The sequence below is a fragment of the Astyanax mexicanus genome, chromosome 13 (assembly GCF_023375975.1).
Source record: "Astyanax mexicanus isolate ESR-SI-001 chromosome 13, AstMex3_surface, whole genome shotgun sequence".
Taxonomy (NCBI): domain Eukaryota; kingdom Metazoa; phylum Chordata; class Actinopteri; order Characiformes; family Acestrorhamphidae; genus Astyanax; species Astyanax mexicanus.
The window spans coordinates 23,835,134-23,849,215 of record NC_064420.1 but is presented as its reverse complement, the minus strand read 5'-3'; the positions used below and the strand labels follow the sequence as shown (position 1 = coordinate 23,849,215).

At 36.0% G+C, this 14,082-nt stretch overlaps 1 protein-coding gene across 1 annotated transcript in view; it reads left to right on the top strand.

Moving 5' to 3' along the window:
• The first annotated feature begins 28 nt into the window (after positions 1–28).
• tfr2 (transferrin receptor 2) overlaps positions 29–14,082 on the top strand; it is a 28,342-nt gene continuing 14,288 nt past the window's right edge. The window contains exons 1-3 of the mRNA XM_007237501.4: positions 29–66; positions 13,008–13,055; positions 13,202–13,424. Coding sequence (XP_007237563.3) covers positions 13,023–13,055; positions 13,202–13,424 — 256 coding nt within the window. The 5' untranslated portion in view covers positions 29–66; positions 13,008–13,022. The remainder of the gene's footprint in view (positions 67–13,007; positions 13,056–13,201; positions 13,425–14,082) is intronic.

Below are 14,082 nucleotides of genomic sequence, written 5' to 3'. Positions count from 1 at the left end.
TACAGATAGAGGCCTGTCAGTTAGGGCACTTACACACACACACACTCGGACGCTGCTTCAGAGGGAGTGAGTATCTGTTGTGTTAATATTCTGTAACTGTTCAGTGTCTCTAAACATACGCATGGTGTGTGTTAATGATAAGTTTAATTAGGACTGTGTGTGTGATCTGATACGAGGTGTGTTTTAAAGTCTGCGTGGTCTGTAGTTTGCTTGTTTGGGCGGTGGGCCGAAGTGGCCCGTGGTTGGCTGGTCTGAGGCCAGTATTGATTGCGATTGGTGACGGTGAGAAAGTGATCAATTCCGGTTTTTGGTCACTTAACTATTTATTCTGCTGAATCTGTTTAGTGATAATTATTTATATTTTTTATTATTTTGAAGAGAAGGAATATGATATATGTTTTTATCATAGGGTAGAGTAACTGCATAAAATGCATAGCAACAAGTATGTAGTTGGATAGCAGTGTATTAAGGCATCACATGGTTTTGGTATTTTATTGTCACTTGTCTTATCTTTCCTCCATTTTTTTATTTATTATTTTTTAAATAGATAATAACCATATATATTAATAACCTGTATTTATTAGGCATGCACCACCTGAAATTAGTTTAATTATAATAATTATGACAGAATAATAATATAATTTTCTATTTATAGATGCAGTTTAAATTTCAACGTAATTCAAATTTTCTGCATTCGAATAATTATGATCAGTGAAAACATTGTACATTTATATAAAGCTAATCTCAACTAGATTTCCTTAGCACATCTACAGTACATGTCAAATCATGTAACCGAGGTTTAAGAGTGTGTAAAACTACCTCCAGCATGTGTAGAAGTTGTAATTTAGCCTGGTTAGCTCACACTTAGGCTGATTTTCTTTTAAAAGTGATTTTATATTACATAAAATATACGAGTTAATTCTTTAACAACATCCACATAAATGTTCTAGACAGATTACTGGCAGATTATTAATATGCGTTGTTTACCTAACCTGTCTTTTATTAAAGGGGATTTAGACCTGCCATCATTAGAAGACCTGCCATTATTATGTAGGAGAGATGGTTTAGCTGAATCTGCCCAGATACCACAGAAAGAATCACTTTTGATTATACACCCCTTTAGTTTCTAGTAGAACTGTAATTAAAGTATTAATTTTACTGAATAACAATCCCTTAAAAGTATATGGGTCATTTCTGGGATTGGGTGCCATTTGGACTTTTTGAAAATGAAATATTGTTATTATAATTTTTTTTTTATAATATTTATAATATTTATTATTATAATATACATATATAATAATTTATTATGAAAGGGATACGTTAGACATTTTAAAATTAATTTTGGTCAAGCTCAGGCGTACAATTTGTAGCATTTATTTTATTTTTTTATGAAGTCTCTGACCTAGGATGTTCACCTTGTTATGGACATATGCATAACTGTTTCAAAGACTTATGGTTTAAAATGATGTACAAAGCATTAATTATCTAGGAGCAAATATGTCCCTTTTTAGCTTTGAAGTTTTTTTTTGTTTGTTTGTTTGTTTTTTTGTTATTAAAAAAAAAAAAAATTATATAGTTTATAAATCGTGTGTCTGAATTCTCACCAGTTCATGATTTCACTTTTTTTATGTTTAGATAAAAATTAATTCTATAGGTATTTTGATTATTTTTAAGGATGCAGGCTTTGGCCTTTTTTTAGGTGAAAGATTACAAATAACATCTTAATTAAATTATAGACCTAAACCTATATATAAGGTGGACATAGCTGTAACACATAAATAACACACAAAAATAAGTGATTACAAATTATTAAAATATTTTATTCATGGATTTTTCTTATCACATAAAAGTTGACAAAGAGACCAGCTCCTATGACATAAAACCAAAAAGTCAAATTGGTTCTTGCACTACATAAGGCACTAATTGAACAATGTGTTGTGTCTTAACATTTCATCATGAAAAAAGCAGCAATTAAACAGTCATAACAACAAGCAATTAAAAAAAATGCTAAAATCAGATTTCTAACAGATTTGCCTGTCTGCCCCCCCTATTTCTCTCTCTTTAAAGATATTTTCTTCTCCTTTCAGGATAAGAATCCTGCCGTTCCCTGTAATGCTTCTGTCTCTCTGCAGCACTTTAAAAGATGCACACTTAACATCAATATAAGGACAATCTATAATTATACATACTAAACATAATAATAAAGCAACATAAAACACACGTGCACTTGATACATTATAATGTCCACCCTGTTTTGTCTGGTGGTAACAGGGTGGACATTCTGACATAAACTTAGCCATTATCCAGTGTGTGAGGAAAACCAGGCTAGCAAAATAGGGAAATTAGACAAAGTATTGTATGCTTTTTAATATCACTATTTTGAAATGTTTAAAATGTACGGGGTGGGCATGTAGTGGTTGACCATGTCAGACTGATGGGCTAAAATTAGGAAAAACAGACATTAGCATTAGGAGTTAGCCACTCATCTTTCACAGTGTTTTCCCTCCCAAAAAGATGATGCAAACTCCAGGAAAGTATGTCAGTATGTGAAACAGCTTTTCATTTAAAGAGACAGAACTTAGACATAACAGGGTGGACAGTAATTTGAGGGACATGCAAAAACATTATAATCTGTGACAAAATAAAAACCATTTAGAAAAATAAACTATAGTTAAGAGAGGGGTTATGCAAAACTTTTAAAAAATATTAAAAGATCGAAATATTTGCATCACATAAAGAGAATGCAAAACACCAGGGACATGGGAAAAACCATAGTGTCTAATAAATAAAAACACTGTAAAATGTATTAAAATTGTATTTTGGGGTCAAATGCATTATGTTTAGAATGTAAAAAAAATGTAAATGTTAATTTCAGTAGAATATTAAAAAATTATATTGTTTATTTTTACATTATTATTTTTGCATTATAAATACAGTGATCAGTACTGGGGACGCAAAAGGCACCAAATTGTAGGAATGACCGATATTGTAAAAATTAGACCATCTGTGATCACTTAAAAAGTTCTGAAGGTTGACATTATTGATATATTAATAATAATGAACCTTTTAGTGTATTAAGTCTAAGGTTTGATAGGGAGCACTGGTGTGTGTGTGTGTGTGTGTGTGTTGTGTTTGCTGAGATGACTAACCGTGTGATCTATGTCCTTGGCTATCGTGTGTGTGTGCGTGTGTCAGTGTGTCTGTGTGTTAAGCATGACTGTGTGCACATTACAACACTACCAATCTCTTTTTAAAGATAACATGCAAAATAACTCCTCTTCAAAGAGAGGCCCCTGATCTACACAGAAATCCGAACCCTCTGCTATATGAATGGGAGTTCTCGTACCACTAATCATGATGGCTGTTTATGTATAAAGTCCCGCTCTTCAACAAAAAGAGCCGCTCAGCTTGCTGGATGTGTGGAGAGCAGAAAGGGTCAGGATGTTGTTGTGGAATCCTCTAGTAATAGAGATCTGTTCTTGATTTTTTTGTCAGATTAGAGTATTTGGATCTCTTCCCCCAATTCCAGTAGACAGGAGGCTTGTCATGCATGAGTGGACCACATATTAAAAACAGATTCTGTAGAATAAATATTAATAAAATTCTAATAACTTTCATATTGTGGAACATTATAGGACATCACTTCATTTCCCAGAATACCTTGCTTTATTAAAATATTTGTTTAAACCTTTAGGTCATATTTAGAGTTGCAGGCAAGATATTCAGATCAGCATGATGCTGCCTCAATAACAAAACAGATGAGGAACCGTTGACTATGTTAACCTGTAAAGTACTTTAATAATTGATTATCGCATTCACCAGAGCATTGTTATGTTTGATTACTTTAAAATAAAGATATTGCTAATTATTCAACATTAAGGGAATGTATGCCTAATTTTAGTATCTGTATTTACATTTGAAAGAGAAATAAGTGTTAAAAGTATCACATTCTCACTGATATGTGATTAGAATTAGTTTTTTTGAATTGCAATGCATTAATTCCACTTTATGTAATTCCAATTTAATTTAGTTCAACATTTTGAATGATGGATTCAGTTTGAATTCAAATTCTTTTGAATTGATTTGAGTTAAATTCTTAATTTTGCCCAATTTATTATTACATTTTAGATCCACACATTCATTGTTGGCATTTACCTTAATAAAGAATGAATCTTCTTTGCTTTGTTCAAAAGCGACATACATTAAGGGACATATAAAATCATATGCACAATACAAAATAAAGCACTGCTTAGCTCTAGTTCAGTACATATAACCTGGACTAGGGTGACCAGACGTCCTCTTTTCCCAGACATGTCCTACTTTTGAGACCTAAAAAAATGTCCTGGGGGAATTTCAAAATCGTCCGGGATTTTGTTTGACTTGCCTCAAATATAATACATGTACAGTGCGTTGTGATTAGAATTGCCACGCCTGTCCATTCCACTCCACTCCAGGTTTCTCTGTATTGCAAATTAGTCACGGCTTTCTCCTCAAATCGCGAAAGTGTGGGCTTGCCAGTGTACCCCCGAGTGTTTACAAGCAAAAGCACATGTGTGTCTGCCGGTTCTACACCTTTTCTCTGCGTGGTACATTCAGTGTTGATCGCAGTGAGAGGCAGAGAGGCAGTATGAAGAAACAAAAATAGTTGTGCGGAGAAGTTGTGCGTATGCAATGCATAGGGGTGCTGCACTAGAGGGGGCGCCAAATCGATGCCGGAAAATGATTACTAGTCGGCATTTTCTGTAAGAGCTGTTTGTTCATGTGTGATAATACACAGGGGTGTTGCCTGTCCTGGGCTTCCGGGGCTTTAGCCCCGAATAAATTTCCAGTAGCCCCGAATCGTTTTGCTCAGCTCAGCTGTATTATTAATGAGGAAACAGGTCACTGGTCGTGTGTGAATAAAAACTCGGATCCAACTGATCAGATAATAAACTAATATATTTACCCAGGCAACGCACCTGATAATACATATTAAAAAACTGAAGCATAGCACTAATCAGGCACCCATCCACTCCTTCCCCATCCATCCTCCTGTCACTTCCTCACAAACACAAACAGGTGCTGTTTTTACAATATAACGGATTATAACAAGTAAGTAAGTAGAGGGTGAATCATAAAACTAATAAATTATATTATTATAGATGCTAATGCAACATTCATGTGCTAGTCAGAAAATTATACAATATACAATTATATAAAAGAACCCATGGTAACCTATGTGTCACAGACCCTTCGAAATGCTGTGCTTTTGTATGCTGTCCATAATTTTAACAGTGTGAGAATGTGTGTTTGTTCATCTTACCTTATTTACAGAATGCAGGTGTGCTGGGATAATGCTGCAGACAACACTAATTAATTTCATTTTTTTTCATAATTCATTTTTTCATACTTTCCTTTCATAATTTCATTTTTTTTCATAATTCATGCAGGTCAGATTTAATCATTTGAACAATTCACATGCTTCAATTAAATGTTATACACTTAATAAAACTAGTTCTGACATTTTGATTTCGAGAGTATGATGTTAAAATACCAGTTATAAATTGTTGCATTAGGATTTTTTTTGGTCAAAGTCTGTTTTATTTAAGATTTTTGGCACATACAGGGCACAAACATTTCTGTACCCTTTTTTACCCCCCTCCCTCCCCACAGCACCCCTCCCTTCAGAGCTGCATAAAGCATTAGGATTTTTATCTGAAAATGTTTAGTCGTTTAGTTTGCTTTCGGTATTCAGAAACTGGTCTGGGCTCTCATGGATTGTTGTTGTGGTGACAGAAAATGGTGACTGCACGGTTTGTTTTTACCTGCTTTTTGGCAAACCACACTAGCTGAAGAATCAACAATAAATACCATTTTTTATAGTTATAGTCAAGTTAAAGGAACTGCTTAAAACAATGTGTGCCAACCACCTTTAATAGATGCACTATTAAAAACTTTGGATACCATCCCTTATTGATTCCTGTCCTGAGCAGGTTAAAAAATAAATGATGGAACTTTTCCAGATTAAGGTGATAAATGCCCTCAAAAATCAATCCTGAGTTTTGAGTAGCTTCCTGCTTTTAGCTATGTAAACTAAACCAGATAACAGATAATGCAGATGTGGAAGAAATGTTTGGTACAAATTAGATTAGAAAAAAAATTAAAGAAACACACCTGTCCCCTGCATATAAGAGTTTGTATGTATGATTTGAATGTGAATTATTATATTTCTTCTGATATGACACACTCACCCATACAGTTTTTTAAGGGCCGGTGGGGCTAAATTTTATAGTGCTGTTCAAAATCTCAACAGTACGTTATATTCCCTATATAGTTCACTCATAATGCCTCGCAAAATGTTGTTTACAAACCAGCTATGCTAGAATTTCCAATGTATACCATAATGCAATGCAGTGGAGATGTGTCAGACATTCTCACAGTGGCTCAAACAAAGATTGTTTATTGCTTGTTTGTTCCCCAGACATTTCATTATATAATAAATGATTTATTGTGAATAATAAAAGGAGTTAATGAGTGAACCATGTTGGGGGGGCATTTCCTGTGTTTGCTGTGTTGTTAATAAAGTTAACCTGATCAAACAAAGACGGCACACTTAGAGTGACCTTGGTTAGCCTGTCCGCCAATCAGAGCCTAGGTTTCTGGATTCAGAATTCAAACATTCATTCTACAGCAGGGGTGTCCAAACTTTTTTTGTTGGGGGCCAGAAGGAGAAATATATTTGAAGTCACGGGCCACACTCTGTAATAATACAAATAATGAAATATACCACTTTTTTCCTGATTACTTTCATTTACACACCATTTTACTTGACTTACTATCTTTATCTTTGACAGTGTTGTGTAAACTAAGATTTTTCAAATTGATGTTTAATTTCATGATGTCCCTTAATATAAAACTCCTTAATTACGGCAACTATGCGCACCCTCTCCGCTTTTAGACTCTTTGGCCCATTTCTCTGCGCTAGAAATGCGCACTCTCTCCGCTTTTAGACTCTTTGGCCCGTTTCTGACACCTAGCATTCAAACTTCGAATCTCATATTATAAAAACCTGCTTAACAGCGGGCCAACTTTCATTCTATTTCTAAAATACCTCGCGGGCCACTCCAAAAAAGAAAACGGGCCGCAAATGGCCCGTGGGCCATAGTGTGGACACCCCTGTTCTACAGTCACTTACTCACACTCAAAACTCGAGATTGTAACACTTGACCTAAACCTCAGAGACTCACAACTCGACTCAGAGTTGGACTTTGAAGACTCTCTTTTGTACCTCCTACCCCTTGTTTTCAAGTGTAACCCTTCCCCATAACACAGAGTTACCAGGGGAAGGGGTAAAAGTCCCCTAAGAATTGGGACAACCCTTTAAGCAGCCAATACAGATATGTCTATAGCAGTGGAGCGCTAAAGTTTAGCAACCTAGCTGCTAGTTAACTAGTTAGCTTCAAGGCATCATATGTCTTCAGAAAGGGGGCAAGTGATTAAGCAATTCATTCTTTAATTTCTCTGTGATTACTTGAGCTGAAATGAGCTTTCATTACCTTTTATTTTGTTTCCTCAAATGCTGCAGCCTCTGTTGCACCATTTAAAGTGGAATGAGACATTTAGTTCGCTAGCTACTGAGATAAACTACTAGCGATTTTTTTTTTTTTGCTTGTTATAAATAAAATAGCCATAAATATTAAAACTACACATTAGCCTATGCTAATATAGTAATTCTAATTTCTTACAAAGAAAATACTCTAAATTAGTGGGTTTCTTTGGTTGCTATCTTACCAGTGATTCTCAGGCTCAATCCCATTTCACCCCTTGGCCCTACCACTTACCCCTACCCTCTGTTTTGCATGTGCACGCCATTTGGTAGGGGTGTCCCTGATCTTGTTAGGCTGGAGGGGTAGAAACCCACAAATGTAAGTATTTTCCTCGTTAAAAGTAACAATTAGCACTATATTACCATATTTTAATGTGTAGTAGGGGTGTAAAGGTACAGAAAATTTACGGTTTAATCCATACCTTGGTATAAACACCAAAGCTTGGTACGTTTTTGGTACTGTTGGTGGAAAAAATAGAGACGTGGCCTCACCTTTATTAATTTCATAATAACAATGATTCTTCATTATAACCATCTTTTGTATTTTTTTAGGATGGAATGTTATTAACAGGGCTCAAACTCTTTTATTAAATGCTTGAAACCAGGGTTCTGTCCCACTATCATCATGAGAGGCTCCATCGTTTGGATCTTGTTGGAACAAACAAACAGTGAGCCTGATTGTGGTGATTTATTAAGGACCAAAATTAACAGCATTACTCTAACTGATTAAACTACAAATATTTTGTCCTAAGCATATTACTGGATGCATTTCAGTGTTTTTAAGAAATATCAGCATTAGACTGTTAAAATTAAATTATATTAGTGGTGTCAATCACTTAAAAATAATTAAAATCATGATAATTTTTTTTAATGCTGGAAAAGTGTAGTGTGGTTTAGGTCTGGCAGACTAGATATTTTGTGCTGTATTATAATATCTCAGAGGAGAGGGAGAGAGAGAGAGAGAGAGAGCGATAGACACGGTATGAGTAAGAGAGAGAGCATGAGAAATACATGGTGTGAGTGAGAGAGAGAGAATTATCTGGGTTTCTGCACACGGCAGTAGCAACAGTGCTACAGCTACACTTTCCGGGTTACGTTAATTGGTTCCACAAGGCTCCTATGCTGCCTGTACTGTGTATTCTGTGAGCATTTGTGCGAACCGAACCGTGACCCCCTGTACTGTGACGGTTCGTGATGAATACATGTATCTTTACACCCTAATGTGTAGTTTCAATTTTTTATTGCTGAATTATTCATAACCAGCATAAAAACACATCACTAGTAGTTTGTCTCAGTAGCTAGCTAGCTAACTTTCCCGTTCCACCTAAATGGTTCAACAGATGGCAGGGGCTGCAGTATTTAAAGCTGAACAGGAAAAAATAAATAAATCTCACTAAAGCTAAATTCAGCTTCCCATCATATGATACAATAAATCTGATAAAGTTAAGTAGTTAGCCAGAAGCTTGGTTACTGAACTCTGATGACGTATCGTGTGCTTGAAGGGTTGTCACAGTTCTTAGGGGGAGGATTTCACCCCTTCCCCTTATAACTCTGTTCCAAGAGTTGAAAAGTAGGGGTAAAACGAGATTGGGCCTCAGTCCTCTGTTTTACCCTCTAGCCCCTCCAGCCTAACAATATTTGGGGACAAATAGGACACCCTACCCCTAGGCGTGCATGTAAAAACAGAGGGATAGGGCCTAAGACTCTGGACTCAAGACTTAAAACTCTGTTATTTCAGACCTGACTTTATTACTAGACTCAGCTGATCTTGGGCTGACACATCAGACACTTAAAGTGTGAAACTGTGCTTTGTGTAATTTAGCTTGACTTATTTGGTAGTGCTGCAGTGACCCCTGTAATGTGTGTGTGTGTGTGTGTGTGTGCACGCTATATTGTCATCAGTGTTGGGAGTAACGGCGTTAAAACTAACGGCGTTACTAACGCCGTTACTTTTTTCAGTAACGAGTAATCTAACTAATTACTATGACTGTAACTATAACGCCGTTACCATTTCCGACACCCCGTTACTGCACGTTACTTTAGCAGCTCTATGAACTTTTTTTATTTTATTTCGCTTTGCCCTGGTTAACCCCTCCTCTGTCCGGTGAACTTGAGCTTCTGGCCGCTGTGCCTGTGGTTTGGCGTGGTGAAGTGAGGCACAATTGTGACGATTTGCGTGCTCTAATCAATTCAGTGATTGCCGTGGACAACCCAAGTTCCGAATTAAGGACGTTAAGCTCTTTTTAGCTGCTCCGGTTTTTGTGGTGCTGCTGCTTTCTATTTTAGAGCTTAGATTCTCTGCCCGAATCCCACCTGACCTGAGGACCGACCCGAAATCAGGCTCCTATTTTTATTTTATATAAAGCTCTGGTGTGATAATCACAATGTTGCTAAGTAACCAATTATTATTGTTCACTAAAGCGAACGAAATAGCGAAAATTGAAAGTGAAAAACATTTGTGTTAACTGAATCTAATAAAAACGGTAATTAAAAGGAAAAACATAACTATCTCGAACTGTATTTTGTGTTTATAAAACTAACTAAAACGAACTGAAATTACTGATAGAATACCCTCATTTTTGTGTTTAATTTATTTATAAGCGCTGTTGTACAGCGGAGTTGTACAGCGGGAGTTGTTGTGCCGAGCGCGCGGCACTCGTGGTCCGTTAGTTCTTGTGTAAAGCGCTCGCGCTAGCAAGCCCACCCTAAAATGAACAGAAAAAATAAAAACAAAATAAAATTAAACTATAATAAAAATGAAAACTGTAATCACGTAGCTCTGGGCGCACGTGAACGCCTCCGCGTTTGACTTGCAGCACTGTGTGTAGCTGTTCTTAAAAATCATTTAAATTAAATAATAGTTCTATGCTTCTATGTTATAGTGTTAATTAACATAATTCTGATTATATTCCGCTCATTCAATCAGCCCGAAAACAGACAGTTTATGGGGCGGATCGGGTCAGGCTCATAATGACAGTTTATGGTTCGGGCTTGGGCAGAATGTGCACGGGCTCCGGCTGGGTCGGATTTTTTGGGCACGATCTAAGCTCTATTCTCTTTTGGTGAAGCTGTTATATTAATACCATTTTAACGGGCATTAAATTGTTGTTTTTGTCCATTATTTTGTTTTATATATACATATTTCTTTTGAGTGTGGCTTGGTTTGTTAAATTTCATCCCCAGACGCGTTTTTCCGCTTTTTTCAGTATTACAAGTTTTAGTAATTTTCTTTGGTTGTGTGGAGAATTTCGTTTTATTTTTTTTGAAATTCGTTAGATTATATTTTTGTCAACATTTTGGGTTTATTTTCGTTTGTTATTTTTTGTTATTTTTCTAATAATAATAGTAAATGCATAATTGATTTCCTTTTTTTGACGGGCGAATAATAAAAAGTAACGCGATAGTTACTTTTACTGGTAACTAATTACTTTTATAGTGGAGTAACTCCGTTAGTAACTCAGTTACTTTTTTGGAGAAGTAACGAGTAACTATAACTAATTACTTTTTCAAAGTAACGTGCCCAACACTGATTGTCATTGCCGGATGATCCACTCCAGAGCTAAAGGGTGTGGTTTTGTGTTTTATCTTACCCTCAGAACCCCTTTCCTGTGTCTCCTGAGAGGGAGAGATAGACATGGGGAGAGAGTAGAGAGAGAGAGAGTTGTGTGTTGTCTCTGATGAGGTCAGAAATAAGAAACGAGAGTGTGTGAATTTCTGTTATTGCATCACATCCAGAGTTCTGTTGATCCAGGGGGGCACAATCTGGGAAATTCCCATTGGATAAGAGCCGGAACCTTAGTCTTAATGATAATGAATTACTCAAAGTCCACTGTAAATTACTCAAAATTCATTTTCATTAATTAGTTTATATAGACTATGAATTATCTATTATCTTCTATGAATTGTTCAGAAACAGAACTATTATATAAATAAAACAATTCAGCACCTACTTCTGAATTACAGCATTATGAATTGTTCAGGATCCACTGTCAATTATTTAGTGTCTACAATAAATTATTCAGTTTCTATTTTGAACTATTCAGGATCCAGTGTGAATTATTCTGTAACTATTATGACTGCCTTTGTAAGCTGACCTCTCTGCAGTAGCGATGATAGAATGATGCAATAAGTGCAGGTCACCGTGCTGAAGTTCAGAGTGTGATGGAGTTACAGGAAATAGGCATGGTCTTCTCTTTATTCCTGGACTAGCACCCCTAATACTCACAGTGCTACAATATCTACATACATCAGAGTTGTTTAAATAATCAAGAGTGACTTACTGACCCCACACACCCTGTACACATGAAACCAGATGCTGTGTACAGGTCAGTTTGAATAACAGGTCAGTAACATGCCTTACATGTGTCAAATTCAAGTTTTTTTGGGGTCAAAATTTTTTTGGGTCTAAAATGTTTCAAAGTTTTTTTTGGGTCAAAATTTTTTGAAGTTTTTTTTTTGGGTCAAAATTTTTTCGGGTCCAAAATTTTTCGATTTTTTTTTGGTCAAAATTTTTTTAGGTCCAAAATTTAACACATTTAGTCTTCTGTGATGTGGGAGGTTGTATTTTGTCATGTGCACAGTTTAAATTATTTTTTTATTTTGCTTATATTGAATTACTCAATGATTGATAAATGATTTGGATTTAATTATTTATTCAGCTATATATTAGATGCAATATGCTGATAGGTTTATTACATGTTGCTTATCTATATATCACTAAAATATGGCCATATAATTTGCAGCTATAAAATTCAAAAATTTTATTTTATAAAAACCTAAATTTTCATTTCATTTTTGTGATTATTTTTACAGATTTTCTTGGTTGGTTGATGATTTTGGTTTCTATTGGCTGTTGATATTTAATTTTACTCTCAACCAAGTACACAATTTGACCCAAACCCATTTTAGCCCTTGCCCCTTCCATTCAGCCCAACCCTTCTAGGGGTAGGGTGTCACGATATTCTTGTTAGGCTGAAGAGGGAGGGGAAAGTGTTGGGGCTACAAACTGAGATTTTTCAATGGCACACTCCAAACAGAGGGTTGAGAATCACTAGCAAGATGGTGACACAAATGACAAAAGAAACCCAGAATTTGAGCATTTTCCTTGTTTAAAATTATGCTAACAACTATATTACTAAGTTTAATGTGTACTTTCAATGTTTTTGGCCATTTACTTCATAAAAAGTATTTAAAAATTGCCAGTAGTTTGTCTCAATAGCTAACTAGCAAGTTATGTTTCCCATTGAAGGTGGAATAGAACAAATAAAAGAAGCCAATAAACGCTAATTACAGCTCTTCATCACAAAGGAACTTTGAAATAGACAATAATAATTATTTGCCGCACGACCTGATGTGTTCAATTAATTTTTTGAATCAGTGCCTGAACGTAACTGATAGCTGTGTGTTTTGGTGTGTGCTGCAGGTGGAGAAGGAGTTGATGGCTGACCCTGTGAGAAAGCTGCTGACTGGGGTGAGAATAAAGAGCACTTGGGGGCTCATTTTTTTGAATAACACAGTTGTTGTCTATCAGCTGCTCTTGTACATGGTCTTACATTATTACAATGAAATTAGATCAATAAAGCTGCTTGCTGTTTACCTGAATTCTTTCCTGCTCAGTCTCCAGGGGGCGGAGCTCAGGCAGACGAGGGGGTGGAGGAAGGGGGCGGGGTCAAATGCAGTAAGAATCGTTTGGAGATGAAGCTCGTCCAGTCAGGATCAGAGAACAGTTCAGAGGCGGGGCTTACTAATGACATCACAGCTCTGGTGCTGCGCAGACAGGTGGATCGCAGGAAGGCTGCTGTGTATCTCACCCTGATAGGCCTGCTGATATTCACTACAGGTATTTACACACACACACACACACACACACACACACACACACACACACACACACACACACACACACACACACACACACTCTTCTGTAAAGAGTTCTGTAATATTCAATAACTTTTACTGTTACTGAGACTCAGGAAAAATGTCGTCGGTTCAGGAAAAATGGTCGTCGCCATGGTGTGTCGGTCAGAACACGACAGGGCACATCTTTAATTGGGTTTACTGAGTTTACTTTACAAAGCTGTTGTACAAACGTATGTGTGGTCTGAAACAATAACACAAATACATATCTTTAGTAAATAATATTACACAAACATCTAAACAGTTTTAATAAAGGAAATAAACTTACTTTTTGTCACAAACGCACACAGAGAGGAACATCAAACAAAGGGTCTGTACAGTCCTTTCAGCAGCAGAGCACTAAAGCAATTAGTTGCTCAAGCCTCTCCACAGCCTCTTAATCACTCCAGTGATCCTATTGGCTGAGAGCTAATTATTACTACTAATTATTACTAACTAGGAATGTCATTCTCTTAAAGGAACCTTGCCCCATTCTCTCTTGTACATTTACAATGTTCAGTCAACTTACAATAAATATTCCATACAATTTATTTAAAAAAGTATTTAATATAATTCTGAAAAATCCAAAACATATTTTATTT